The sequence below is a fragment of the Oreochromis aureus genome, linkage group 11, assembly GCF_013358895.1.
Source record: "Oreochromis aureus strain Israel breed Guangdong linkage group 11, ZZ_aureus, whole genome shotgun sequence".
NCBI classification, from domain to species: domain Eukaryota; kingdom Metazoa; phylum Chordata; class Actinopteri; order Cichliformes; family Cichlidae; genus Oreochromis; species Oreochromis aureus.
Genome location: NC_052952.1, coordinates 26,402,476 through 26,417,431, shown reverse-complemented (window position 1 = coordinate 26,417,431; position 14,956 = coordinate 26,402,476). Strand labels below are relative to the sequence as shown.

The window sequence follows — 14,956 nt, the reverse complement described above, 5'->3', positions numbered from 1 at the left end:
TGGTAAGAGCATATCAGGGTGGAGCCGCTCATCTGATTTGGTTACAACCCATTTTTTTTTTTTGACTAAAGGCCAAGATCACCTGCTTCAATCAAAGCAATCAAATCCCTGTAAGTCACTGGGAGTTGAATAAACAACACAGCCTAAAGCTACAGTGTGCCTGTGCACATCCCATTCAACCAAACACCTATCAACCAATTACTGTATCAGACCAGGCTGAAGTCAAAAGTGACTGGATTCACCAAGTAAAATTTAAATTTGTCAGTTTGTACTAATTGATTCATTTTTCGCTACTACAGTGTAATAAAAAATATGAAGGCACTAAATATAACCTAAGGATGCTTTCAAATACTATGGATATTTATCATTCAATGATTAAGTTAATACAAAGTTCTTTAAAAAGAAAGCCTAACTCCATGCTTTCTCTGCCCAGTATCTTCTTGTTGCTCATGGTGTTTTTGTATTACTTGGTTGCATATTAGAGCTCTTTGTCACACTGCTGGATAAAATAGTGACTGATCAGATACCTCCCGGGCTTGACTAGAGTGGGATATTAGTCTTAAAAGTTCCCTAAACATTTGGATAGTGTGCATCTCATACTCCTTATTGTAACTGGTCCAAGTGAAATCTTAAAGATTTGAAATAATGACAACTTGACTTGTTTGGCAACATTCAAAATGGAAACTGAGGAAGTACTGGAGCTCATCTTATCTGTTGACTAAAGCCATTGACCTATTAACTGAGTTAAAGGAAAAGATAAGGGTCTTTGTTACTGCAACTAACTTACATTATATAAAAAGCAATCACAGTATATTTTGGCTGTAACCCTTGTTTGCTGTAAATCTCCTGCCACTTAACCTTAAGGCATAAAAACATTATTATTACTACAAAATTATTACTACAAACACATTTATGGTTGTGGTTCAGTTGAGTTGGCTTCTGGGAAAGCCTGAGACTATTGGGTGGGGCAGTACAAATGACAGTACAGCTGACTGGAAGTAAAATGCACTCGTGAGGCTTATGAAGTCCAACTTACATAGGCAAATATTTTGCTTCCTGCACATTAATTATGCTGTCATTCTCATAAGTCTCACTTATCAAAGTTACTCTTTCACTAGAAACCTGTCCTACCTGTTCTTCTGCCTTATTTTCTCTCTCCTCCTCCTCTCTCTCTTGACTGTCTGACCCACTCCTACTTCTTGCTGCTGATTTAACATGACTAGCCTCAGGAAAAGTTGCTCAATGTTAATGTTTGACAAGTAGGAAGAAGGTCCTTCGTTGCCATATCAAGCAGCGTTAGACACACAGCCACACTCTTTCAGTTCTCCTTCTACTCAGAGTGTTTGTTTGCTGCTAGAGGGATTACATATTCAAATCAAAGGGAGATCGAATGAAGGACAACTATGGGTGAGTCAGCATTATCAGTTTTTTCTTAATAATCCAAGGTCATTTCTGAGTATTTTGACTAACAGTTGCCTTTTTGCTGGGAATTTGTGGCAGTGGTAAAGAAAAGCTGCTAAGTGTTGAGAAAAGTTAATGGATTTGTATCTGCTTGAAATGCTCCTCCAGGAATTTATGTATTGTACCTGACATGTACAGGCATGCAAAAATACGAAACCTTACTCTACAGATACTAGAGTGCGTACGTTCTAGCTCTTGCACAGACTGTATATACAAGATTTGTGTTTGCTAAACAATTAGGGAAATTTTTACATACATCCAACATAACAATGCCACACTTTCAGTTCTTTCAAGAATCTCTAAAGTTCTCTTTATATTCAGGAAAATAGTAACAACATGAATAGTTGTTTCACTTCTCTATGATAAATGAAAACTAAGCGTTTTAACTGTAATGATCCACATTCAAGCTCATATTTGTTTCTAGCCTCCACTGCTTAGGGGTTTGTCTTGGTGTTTTAAGATGTCAGGGCACATCACTTGTGAGACAAGTTACACCAGCCTTTGTGCAAAGAATCTAATTTTCTGCCCCATTTATGGATGCACTGTAGAGGTGCTGGTGCTGATCGACTTTGAGAGCAACTCAGATGACGAGCTCACAGTGAGGGAGGGGGATGTGGTCAAAAATGTCACCAAGGCCAGTGAGGAAGGATGGCTGCAGGGGGAGCTGAGAGGGAAGAAAGGCATCTTCCCTGCCAACTTCGTCCAGGTCTGCCAAGGCTTAACTGTCCACAGTACTGTACTGTTTGCTATGCATATATGTGTGTTCATCTACATCGCATGCAACATGTGTAAAATATGACTTATTTGGTTTTAACAGGAGGTCCCAGTCTATTTGAGAGGCGAGAGCAAGAGGGAACCACGAAGCATTAGAACAAGTAAAATCCAGAGTTTGAATTCTCAGCACTTTCTGTTCTTTACTGTCATAACCTTAAAAAGCAGGAAAGCAGTGGCAGACGCTTTAATCAGAAAGCATTTAAAGCAGTTTTTAAAGATGGTTTAAAATTGACACCCAACAGAATTATGAAATGACTTTGCTGTCCAAAAAAGGGAAAAAAATGATAGAAATCTAATGAATAAATGCAATAATCAGTTCAATCTTAATTCAGTTATACAGCACCAACAGTCGCCTCAAGGTGCTTTATATTGCAAGCACTTTGTCGACAGTGGGAAGGAAAAACTCCCTTTTAACAGGAAGAAACCTCCGGCAGAATCAGGCTCAGGGAGGGGCGGGGCCATCGGCTGCGACCGGTTGGTGTTAGAGAAGAATGCACATTACAAAAAAAATATGAGCAACTGTTTTGTTGTGAAATAAAAGTTCTATAACACTGATATCCCTAACTTAGAATAGTTCCAATGGTGTGCAAAAGATCCAAATTAACCACATTGGTAATGCAGCGTCAGCCACATTTAATACTACTATAAGTAAATTTCCTGCTAAAAAAATAACTCTTTCTACAAAATGAGCCATCACAGCAATACAGTAAAAATAGTTATTACAATAATATTCAAAACAGGCTGCTTTTTACATTTACCACATCCTTGCAATGCAAAGTATATCTAATTCTGCTGTAGAGAAAAAAATGGGACTTTGAGGGAACAGACATGCTCAGAATGTGAATTATTGCTCCAAGCTATGCAATCTTAGCACTTTCCTGTTGAAACTTGACAACGATGCTTTCTAGCCCAAACACATTGTTAAAGAGCTCTGACTTTTTCATTAGAAGAACATTATGAACTTTACTTTGTCTGACAATTCTTTCTTTTTCTTTTAGCGAGAAAGAAACCGACAAGAAAATGTGAGGTACTGTTTCCCTACAGTCCCGTGAATGAAGACGAAATGGAGCTGGTTGCTGGTGACACTATAGAGATCATCAGTGAGGTACAGTTCTTATCACCCTTATGGCTTTAACACTTACATCTGAACTCTAAATTAGCAAACTGTAAGTCACATGTTAGCAGTAGATTAGGGGCTTAAAATAACTAGGTTGTGGCAGGTGAAAAGGAATCTCTGCGATGACATGACAATGAATACCTGACAGCAGCTGCTGAGAAGTGAGGCATTTTCCTGTCACTTCCTGAAGCTGCCCTGTAGTCAGAACCCTGTTTGGGATGATATGTAAATCAGGGTGTTGTCGATGTGTTTGCTCAGCCTGAACCTCTCTGGGTAAATAAACAAAGTTTTGAATATGGCTTTATTTGACCGATCTCTTTTTATTTATAATTAAACTGACAGTTCACAGCAAGCACAAGTTGTCTGAAATCCTCGTGAACTGATCAGACTAGTCCTGGCAGTTCTGAGAATCATTCGTCAGACACCTTAAACAGGCCGATCAAGTGTCTGGAATGCACCACAAGATGATATTTCATGTAAACCTAAGGTGGTAGTGCAGCTATTTACTTGTAATTTCACATATTTTTAGCTTAAGCGATGTTGAGGATAGTCAAGTCAAGTAAAGTCAAGTCATCTTTATTTAAATAGCACATTTAAAAGATATCAAGTGTCAGACAAAGTGCTGAACAGAGGGATAACATAATCAAATAAAAAGAATTAAAACAGATAAGATGGTTGTTGGTCTGATGGCTGACTGTATCCACAATTTACAATAAATCTCAGAGTATTGTACAGATTTCAGTAAAATAAGATTAATTTGTCTCGGTTATGGCTGTTAGTGAGTCTCCTTCACTTCTCAGTAGATTTTAGTTTTCTCATTAATTTGTTTAATAGCACCAACCAATGACAACAGAGATTGTTGAATGTTTTTTTTCCTGTACAATATGCATTATAATCAAATAACCTGTGAATGTTGATGGCTCATGACCTACTTTGCATGACAGATTGAAGATGGATGGTGGATGGGGGTGAAAAATGGCAAAGTAGGAGCATTTCCATCAAACTTTGTCAAAGAAATTTTCATTTCTCCCAAAGGTTGGTGGCAAAGTCAATGAACAGAGTTTTTTATAGTTTCATTTTTCATATATAACTTTTAACATTTTTCATCTAAACAGATGTAAAATACAATGAGGGCAAGGCAAGACCAAAACTCGACGCTGTGTTCAATAAGGAGGTTCGTAACAATGGAAAAGCTTTTCTAAAATATGTATGAGCTGTTTTCCTTTTACTTAACGGTATCTTTGTTCCCATTCAGATAACTCAGAGAGCAAGTGTTAGGAACAAAGCCAAAAAATGTAAGTTCAGAGTTTTAGACATTTACATCACATGCTAGCTTTCTCACATGAAGCACTGGTTCTATTTCTGAGCAGCATTTTAAAAGCTGCTAGACTAGTATACAACGTCAGTGGGACAAGTGGTAAATCCTTGTACTTTTACCTTTATGGGTGGGGTCAAACCAAAATACTTCACAGCAATATTCGTTGATTAACTACTTCACAGAGACATCAAAGTGAGCGATCTTCCAGGGTTAAAGGTTTATAACTTACCTCAAGTATTGCAGTCTTTTGTAATCTTTGCTGTTCTTTGATTTAGTGTTGTTCCAGGGTGGATAGAATTAGTCATCACTAGTGAAACCTCCTCACACGTACGACAGTTTCTGCAAAGTTAATAATCACATTATTTCTTAACACCATATCTCCTCAGCTATGGAGTGTTGCAAAGTCATGTTTGACTACAAGGCCAAAACAGAGGATGAGCTGGAGCTGAAAAAAGGAGATGTTGTTAAGATACTGAACAAGGTTTGAGCACACTTCTTTATTTTTTTATCAGCTGTTTTATGCTGTCACACTTATGACAGACTAATAAATTCCCCTGGATAATTTGCTTTCTTAAAATGTACCATATGGTTCTTCCAGAGAAACCAGTTGTGTCACTTTCAAGACTGACTAGGCTTAAGGACAGAAATGTGGCACTTGTCCAGACATGCTACGGAAAAAACTATTTGAGATAGCTACTTCGTGTTGACACGTCGTGATCTGCTTGACTTTTTGATGACCTTAGGTTCAGAGATTTCAGATCCCTAAGGACAGAAGCTTGTTTTAACCTCTCTCAAATGACTCTTTAATCACTATCTGAAGGAAACGGCAGATGAAGGCTGGTGGGAGGGAGAGCTAAACGGCCGGTGCGGCTTCTTTCCTGATAACTTTGTCATGGTGATTCCACCAATAAACAGCTTGCAAGTGAGTGGACAAAAACACAATTTCAAACATAACCCTGTTGGACTGGAGTTTAACTGCACTGCAATGAAACCATGGGCATGCTTCGGAGTAATTGATGCTATGCATACTTTTTTGTCATTTTGAAATGCCCTTTAAATATAAAATACATTATGTCTATTTTAGCAAGTCTGCAACCAGTATTCAGTGACTCAGTACTGTCTTTAAATACCGTCTGCTTTGGAGTTACTCACTGAAATTTCCCATTTGTGGAAACAGTGTGTAGAATATGGGACAAAGTATAAGGCACATGGAGTACCAGAAAACTTACTTTTTCATTTCTTTTTCCTCCTGTAGACGGGGACCATAAGCCAACCACCTGCACGCAACAACTCCAAGAAACTCTCAGGTAAGAGAACAGCATGAATGTTTCCCTGATCAAATAAAGAAGCACAGGGGTTGAAGCTCTTTGAAAGTATGATGTGGAGCTTGACATATAGAGGTTCACGACCAAGTCGGAATTTCTGACTGCAGCAGTGTTTTGCCTGGCAGTGTGCTGACTGTTTGGCCTGTAATGGGTTAGGCAGGTCAACATTTACACAGTGTGGCTTTACATAATAATTCAATAAAATATGAAAGTTTGTTTTTTTAATTATTGGCCTTTATAGTGATCTATGAGAAAATAAAGACGTAGAGGGAAAAAATTACCCTGAAGTCAGAGGAACTATTTGAACATTTCTTGAGGTTACATGCATTCCACATAACGATTCATCAGACGCAAACAGTGACATGCCCTAGTTACATTTACAGTAGATATGAGACGTTTTCATCTTGTGACCATGCGAAGGAGGTTAAACAGATTTAAACACTCTGTCCTGTAACACACAGCATAAACTCCCTAACCCACAAATGGGGCCACGCAGGGAAAACTCCTCATGAAAAAATGCAAAAGAGCAGCAAATTCTGGCAACCTGAATCCTGATAATATAAGATTTCTAAACTAAATTAAGTATTGATGTTGTATTTAAACCGTTTTTAAGAAGAGAGTGCCCATTAAACCACCCTTTGAATTTCTTAGAGGTAGAAATTTAATCTATGACTCACACAGCAGGATGTGGTTCATGGAAATTTTTTTGTACCATCAAAAGTGTCTGCCCAAACAGCTTTTTAAAAGGATTCAAAATATGCACCCTCACTGAAACTTAAATAGGCAGGTGAAAATAAGGCCAAAGGAAGTGGCACCAGTACTATGAGAATTACAGTGCAGCCTTGTACCAAATTGCACTCATCATTTCCACACAGTATCACTTGAAAGATTTTCACAGGAAGTCTCAGACTGTAGTAAGATGGGGGATGGTTAAACTGGTCATGTGACATAGTTTAGGAGTCTTGGAGGAAACAAGGGGGTGGGGGACAGAGGAGAGCTCTGTCACAGATTTCCACTACCAGCAACAAGCAGCACTTGAGCTTCTTCTGCTCTGTGGATGGTTTCTTTACAGGGGGATTGTTGCACAATGCGTTGCATAACACTCAAGGTAGGCTTCCTCTGTCTTCATCCGATCCGTTATACATGTCTGAGTTTGATGTTAAGACTAAAGCAACATTTTTTTGTCCTATTTATTGAGGTCTTTGCATTGGAGCAGTTTTACTTCTTAGATTGCATTCATTCAGCAGGCCTGTAACCACACAGCTCATCTTATCTGTTTGAGAATAATCACTTCACTTGCTTGACAAACAGAGATCTGTCACATAACTTTAAGGGTTTAACCTCTCTCCAAGGTAAGTCCTCTTACGGGCTGTATTTTTTTCATATGAGATGACCCAGAGTGCCAGTCCGTGATCAGTTTGTTAAGACCTGGGAACTGTAACTGCATCGCTACTAAATCTAGCTGTTACCTGATTTGCTCTAATTACGTGCATATCTTTTTCATAACACGCCACTCGTAAACCTTAAATTTGAACACCATTAGCATTTTTCTAAACCATAATGCTTTTTGGACAGTCTTTTAGTTCTTTGCAAAACAGTCATGCACTTTTGTCATGAACTGAGGGCAGCGTAATCAGAATCAAAATCAGGAGAAACCACACTTGCAAATATTATTTAAACAATGGCACATTTGCTCAGCATGCATGTCCTGCACAGCAACAGCACGCTCATTCACTCATTCGGCTACAGACAAAAACATCTGGGAAATGCTCTGCTGATCAAGAGAACTTTCAGCGAAACTGCAAATGTCTGATAAGACCTTTTTTTCCTGACAAAAGCACAATGTACGACATCACTGCTTTTGTCTGTGCTGCCATTGTTATGGCCGTACTAAATAAAGAGCCTTGAGCATTTTAAATGAGGAGCCGTTATATTTGTGTGACAAATGCAAGTAGTAATCAGCGATAAAATTTAATTTAATGGGTTTTTTTCAGTAAAGACAGAGGAATCAGCAATGGAGAAAGTCGGTCCAACAACAACAAAGACGAGTAGGTAGAGATGGTAGATGCTTTTATTTCCGTACTAATTCATCTTTAAAAAAAATCCTGCTGTGGACTAATGCGATGATTTTGTTTTGCAGATGATAAACCAGAGCCTAAAGACCTAAGAAGCAATCCTCCAACCAAAGTTAAGCTTCCACCCATCAACAAACCCAGCCCGCCTCCAGTCAAAGAGAAGCCGAACAAGGTTTTACCAAAGTGAGTTTTACAGAAGCGTCTGTGATGTTCTCTCTCACTACTTGTAACTCCATGTGAAACCACTTTCTGGAGACCTGACCAGAATAGTTATTCATATGCGGCCTTTCTAAAGCAAATAGGCCCTCAGAAAATGTCAGGAACACTTTCTCCTCTCTGGTCTGGCACCAACAGTGGAGCATTTAGATGTTCAAGGTTTTTGGTTGTAACCACCAGTTGCTATGGTTTCCTTAAAGAAGAATGCCAGGATGCCTGACATTTAGTGGCTCAGTGGAAATTGTGGGATGAGTCAGATCAGGCCGAAACAGACGAGAGCAGCCCATTTCCTGTTTCCTGAGCTATCACTCACAAACAGCCTTACACACACAAAATTGAGAAAACAAAAACAGGCCCGTCTTGAGAAGAAAACACGCTTTTGAAAAGTGTTTCTGTGCAAATTTGCCTTTTTCAGCTTCTTTAAGACTCCTCCTTCATCTAAGCTTATCCCACAAGGCTTTTACAGCCAGGCAGATTTTTCAAAAAACTCATCAGTTATAACCAGCATTTGAAACGTTATAAAACTTAAGTAGTAACTCTGAATACAGAGTTACTATAGAATATTATAGTGATTTTTCAAGACTTCATTTGCCATGCTCTGCACCTGCACCAGCACCAGCACCCAACTGTATTCAGGAAACCGGAAACCACATACAAACTCTCCAACCCTCTGCGTCAGTATTTGTTCACTAAACACATCAATCGATTTCTTTATTTCAGATCTGAAATTCAGATCATTCTGTTTGTCTGTAATTTTAAAAAAGGGCTGTTCATTCGAAGGTATATTGTTGTTTTCTGTAGAACAAATGGTGATGTGGCAACTGTTCCACCGAAACAACCGGAGGAGAAGGAGACCGACGAGTTTGATGGATTGGTACTGCCCACTGAAAAGCTGAGCCATCCCACAGCAAACAGAGCCAAACCTCCACAGAGGAGACCACCGTCAGGACTCCCCATTGCAGCGCAAGTATGTCGCATTAGCGACCAATAGCGATCGATCTGTGTGGCAGTGTGCATAACACGGAAGCGAAGAGCTTCATAAGAAACACTGAAATTAAAACCTGCATACCCACATGAGTAGGGTTGTCAAAACAAGTCATTCTCAATACTAAAAACGACTGTCAGAAGAGATATTCATTTGCAACAGTATCGATACGGACAGCGCCGTCTTTGCTTCCTTCTGCCCACACACTTTTAGACAGTACCTACATGCAGGCGTCCACACAGTCCCTCCCCTTACCAGCAGCTAAAGCGGTTGACATTCACAAGACTACAAGAATAAACACCTGGAGGAATTTTGAGAAGTCGAAAAAGCTTCCATTTTAACAACCCAAACATGGATATTATTGTTGCTCTTCTTCTAATCTTCATTCTTGTTTTGGGGGTTTGAGGGTTTGTTTTGCTCCTGTGGTATCAAAAATGGTATTGGGTATCAAGTATTTTCCTGGGTATTGATATAGTGTTAACCAATATTTCCGCAGATGAATCAAAGGTTTATCAGTTTTCTGTTTAATTTTGTGCAGTCAGTTAAAGCACAATTGTTTGAAATAGTCCTTAATACTTTTAGTGATTCTTATAAATATTGTATCCATGTTGGGATTAGAACCATTATTAGCTAATAATTAATTATTAGCACAAAATTAAATATTAATTTTGTGCCTATGTAGTTCACACTTGTGTTGTTGTCATGTTTTAAGACCATCTTCACACCTGAAGCCCTGAACCTTTACAGACAGTACCCCATGGAGGTGTACATGGGAATGCTAATGATATCTGATATCATTTGATAATACAATAAACAGTCTTTACTCTGCCACCTCCCTGGTTTAAAGTCCATGCTGTGTCCGGTTGCACTGATTTGTGCAGTTGTGACTTTAGGGCGGCTAACTGTTATTGCATTGGCTTCATGTGTTTTGTTTCATTCATGCTCTGCATATTGAGAGTTTCTGAAAGGGACCATCTCCTAATGTATGCTACACACAACCTGATTCTCCCGACGCTGTCAGAAGACAATTTTACAGAAAAGTGACCAGTTTTTATGGACAGCCCTCTTGCTCACTGACCAAGAAGTCATTTGGAAAAATGAAAGAATTAGAAGAAAGAGAAAGCGAGCTTGTACTTGACCGCCCAAAAAACCCACCTAGCTGTTAATCCTGCAAAGCTGAAAACCCAGAAATCCTAAGGCATGCTGTGAAGAATGACTATTAGCAATGATTGACATTTAAACTTGACTGTTCTTCTTTTGTACTGCTAGAGAGACACGGACCAGATAGATGCAGAGCCATCACCAAAAAAGTTCGAAACGGAGATACTGGCTGGCTTGCAAAAGGTTTGTAACACTCTGTGTGTTCTGGGTGAAATATGAATGAAATCACATAAGTTTGAGTTCAAAAAGTTGTTCTATGTAGGAAAATGTGCAGTATGAATTTTACACAATTAAAATCATTTCAGACAACAGAAAATCTTCTGCCCACCCCTCCAAAGCCCGATCTTCGACCCAAGACACCACCTCCAGTTCGACCAACACCACCCAAAGTTCTCGTAGATAACAAAACTGTGACCTTTAAAGACGAGCCAACTGTGGAAAGCCTGCAGGCTGAGATCAAAGAGCTCAGGATGACTTTGGAGCTGCTTGAGAAACGACAGGAGTGAGTTTAATTCACTTGTTTTGTAGCCAAGTTTGAAACCTGAGACATGACAGGTTTATGACAGGCTAAAAGTTACTTTACGAAATTAAGACAATTTTGTAAAGATCTTCATTACATTTCAGCTAACCCTCTTCTAAAATAAAAAAGAAAGATGCCTTGTACCACAAACATACACAGGAAGTGACTAATTCAAACCTAGCAGAGAAATACAAATGAATGTAACTGTGCATGTTCCATCATAGGAAACCCCCCCTCCAAAAAAAACCTGACTCAACAGCTCTTTTCTATCTCTTGATCTGAAACGTTACAGCAGCCTGAGTGATAAACATGTGCGACACTCTGCAGAGCTGTAGACATTTCATTTCCTGATCAGTGAGCTTCTTAAGCCTTTTGAACTCATCAACCATCAGTTTGAAACTCAAATTACTGTTGTTCCCTAGTCAGTAGCTGAATGTTTTGCATTATACCAGTAAAACCTTTGACAGTATATGTTAATTACACAAATACACAAATCCTACTGGGATGTGTGTGAAGACTTCTGTAACTGTATCTCAAGCCGTGTTTGTGTAATCAGTTTTCTAATAGATAAAAAGATTTTCTAAATGCGTACTGATATTTGTGAATGTGTATTCAGGATCAGTGTGTGCATAATGCATGCACAGATCTGTAAATGTCTACACAGTTATTAATAGATGAAACTAAACATTTCGATCCAGCAGCTTCCTGCTTGGCTGCTATGGTAGACCTACAAAGGCATGTGGCGATCTGTCTGTAAATCTGAGGTGTTGTCTGCTCTGAGCTCACACTCACAAGCTCAAACATACCACTAAATATAACACCTGGTGATTTCAAGTATGAAACTGCTGAACGGGGCGGGTCATGGCTGTGGCTGCAGTTGCAAGCTTGACTACAATGAAATCTTAAACTGCTTTAAGTTTAAGATTCACACGTTTGTGTGTTTTCAGAAAGTATAGTGAGTGATATTTGCCAAGGTTTGTGAAAATATAACAGAAGTCATTTATTGCTGAGACGTATGTGTCTAAGTAAACACTTGAGTTAGTCATAAACCTGTGCAGTTTGGATCCTCAAACAGCTGTTGATTTTTTTTAGCGAATAATTGTTTTTATTTATTTATTTATTTACTCATTCTAAACAATCTTTTAACGCTTGTATTAATCCCTGTATGTATTCATTATTTTTGTGGCGTATGGAAGATTGCAATGGTTTTGTGTAGCGTAACCTCAATTTCTCCCAAGGGAGACAAAAAAGAGACTTTCACTTAGACAGCTGCATCTACAAAAACAAAAATTTGAAAACATTTGCATATCTGTGTACCAGATTTTGAGGTTTGTGTGTTGTTGTTGTTTTTTACATAAATTGCACCCACACCAATGCCCTAGCATATCTGCAAAAACTTATACTACCATAATAGTTCAATAAAATTAAACTATAAAAATCAATGTCTTTCCTGTTAGAGCTACAGAAGTAACTTTCTAAATAGATTATTATCTTGACTGGCACTGCACAGTGTTGTTGACCTATTTAGACTTACCAGCATCTCCAACCTCCTCATTTTGTTTTCTTTGTCTCTTTTTATAAGGCGAGACATGCAGGAAGTGAAAGAAGAACTGAGGGATGAAAGAAACAAAAGACTAGCATTGCAGGTCAGTGTCTTGACTTTTGCGAGTGTTAATACTGACTGCCTGCTGCATAATATGGAAATATAAGCAGCAGTTGTGGTTCCAAGATCATGAGCGCGGTATAATCAGTTGTTTAAAAGGGTTCTTTTTGTTGTTGTTTCTTACAGGAGGAAGTGCAGAGTTTGAGGATGAAGCAATAATCCCAACACAGACTGTGACTAAGCTGCTTGTCTGACACTGTGCCATGCGAGCTCTTGGACTGCAAATTTCAGAAAATGAACATTTTTTTCTGTCACTGAGAAAGTAACAAAAAAAAAAACCTCCCTAAACAGTATAGCTGGAGTTAATATCAAGCTACTCCTGTAATGGAGCGAAAGAACCAGATCCTCCAGAAGACTTTTAAGTAACATGCTGTTTGATATTAGAATGCAGGTCCTCAGTTGGGTATGCCTGGAAGCAAATTACTGTTTTACATGTTTTCTTTTTCGATCGTCTTCTTTATTACTTTTATTGTAGATTACAAGTTAGGCTATTTTTAATATCAGAATTTGTAATATATGCAGCTGTACATAGGAGGAAATATTGTTAAGTGTTTTACAAAGAGCTAAAGGATAATTTACATCATCATTATGGGGTTTGTTACCTGAATGTCAAGTGAGATACTACTGTCCAAACTGCCATGTTAGTGAATTCATGCAATGTAATGTAATGTTGCAAAGATCCACTAGAGGGCCCTCTTTGTCTATTTTTTTTCTTTTTTACATAAGGTGTTAAGTTTTGCTGTGATTGCTAGGTTTATGGAAATGACCTGGCAAAGTAACCTCACATTGGAGAAGAAAAAAAAGTATAAAACATACATTCTTCATCCAAAACAGTAACTGTGTTAACGTTTAAGATTTAAGCGAATGGCTCATGTTAATGGATAGTGCCTTAAGAGGGGGAAAAAAAGGAAAAGAAAAGAAATAAAACTGTGATTTAAAGCACCAGGAGTTTGTGGTCAGTTTGTGTCAGAGAAACACTGACTCACTCTTAAAACACCAAAAAGTGACTCATCAGTGGATGCAGAACACATGGGAGGAAAATTATGGAGAAATTATTACACCCATAGCAGGAACAGCTTTAGACAATGCAGTCTTCACAACATGCTAATGGTAGTACCTCTGGAGCTATTTAGGAATCAAGCTCTGAAACTTTGATGGAAACAAAAGAATACTGTGAATCATGCCGATTAATGATGTGTTCCTTTATGGACAAACAGCAAAACAAAGAGTCTGCTGACAGTGCACAAACCTTTCAGAGGATATCTAAAAACAATAATGTCCTCTCTGTGAAGACCTGCACGTGACTTAAATGTTTATTAAAGGCAAGTTCTTCTTACAGCACAGATACACCAATAAAGTGGAATATCTGCACAAATACTTTATTCCTTAGTCTTAGATGGTGACCTCTGCACAGTGTACAGTAACACTGGTGGAATTTAAACTCTGTAGGGAGCACTGAAAATGAAGTAGTGAAAAAGTTTTCAGAGCCCAGAGGTCAGACACACACACACACACACAAATCCCAAGTTAAATTTAGAAATAATGAAAGATGTTGACAAAGAAAGCGAGACAGATACTGAAACAAATCTGGTTTTGTACAGCTTGTACAGATTTGTCATCTAAGCTTAAAAGGAACATTGTATTCTGATTCTTGGCTCAGCTATTTTTACTTTGGAACTGTGAAGCTTTGCACAATTAAAAAGCACTTCATTTCATAATGCCTGCTCTATAGCCCCTTAGTTGAGCCATCGCCTGAAACAGCAGTAACATTAGCTCCAGTAAGTGTCTTTAAACATCCCGTCCTCCCTAAAAGCCCACTTCCTACTGAGTGTCCAGCTTCCAGAAGCCAACTAAGGGGCAGCTCAGTGTTTATGAGCACCACCGCTCTCTCTCTAAGACCAAACTGTAAACCTATTATCATATTTTTCCTCATTGTTTAATCGTAAATTAAATATGTCACCTTTAATGAGATATCCATACAGATATATTTTCTTAATGTTTAAACTTTGAAGTCAAATAAGTTCAGTTATGGCTTTATGGCTTTCCTAACTAGATTTCAATCATGCTGATGTTTACTTAACTTTATTGATGTAAAAACACACACACATATATATATATATATATATATATATATATATATATATATATATATATATATATATATATATATATATATATATGAAAATGACACTGTTTACAATATTCAGTCGTGACTGTAGTAAAAGATATAAGTCCTTAAAAGGACTGCACACAATCAAAGCTGCTAATTTCTCTAAGCCACTGACCACAGGAGAACCTTTTCCAAGACCTCAACACAGAAGATGCTATCAGAAAACGGAGA

At 38.2% G+C, this 14,956-nt stretch overlaps 1 protein-coding gene across 1 annotated transcript; it reads left to right on the top strand.

Annotated features, from left to right (window-relative positions):
• Positions 1–1,218: 1,218 nt before the first annotated feature.
• Positions 1,219–13,557, top strand: sh3d21 (SH3 domain containing 21). The gene is made up of 17 exons (XM_031740677.2): positions 1,219–1,407; positions 2,010–2,167; positions 2,279–2,336; positions 3,234–3,340; positions 4,297–4,387; positions 4,468–4,526; positions 4,608–4,647; positions 5,057–5,151; positions 5,491–5,592; positions 5,926–5,977; positions 7,990–8,043; positions 8,136–8,253; positions 9,088–9,253; positions 10,541–10,615; positions 10,738–10,934; positions 12,535–12,598; positions 12,742–13,557. Exons 1-17 carry the CDS (start codon positions 1,404–1,406, stop codon positions 12,772–12,774), a joined length of 1,473 nt encoding a protein of 490 aa, XP_031596537.1. The 5' UTR covers positions 1,219–1,403; the 3' UTR covers positions 12,775–13,557.
• Positions 13,558–14,956: the final 1,399 nt, after the last annotated feature.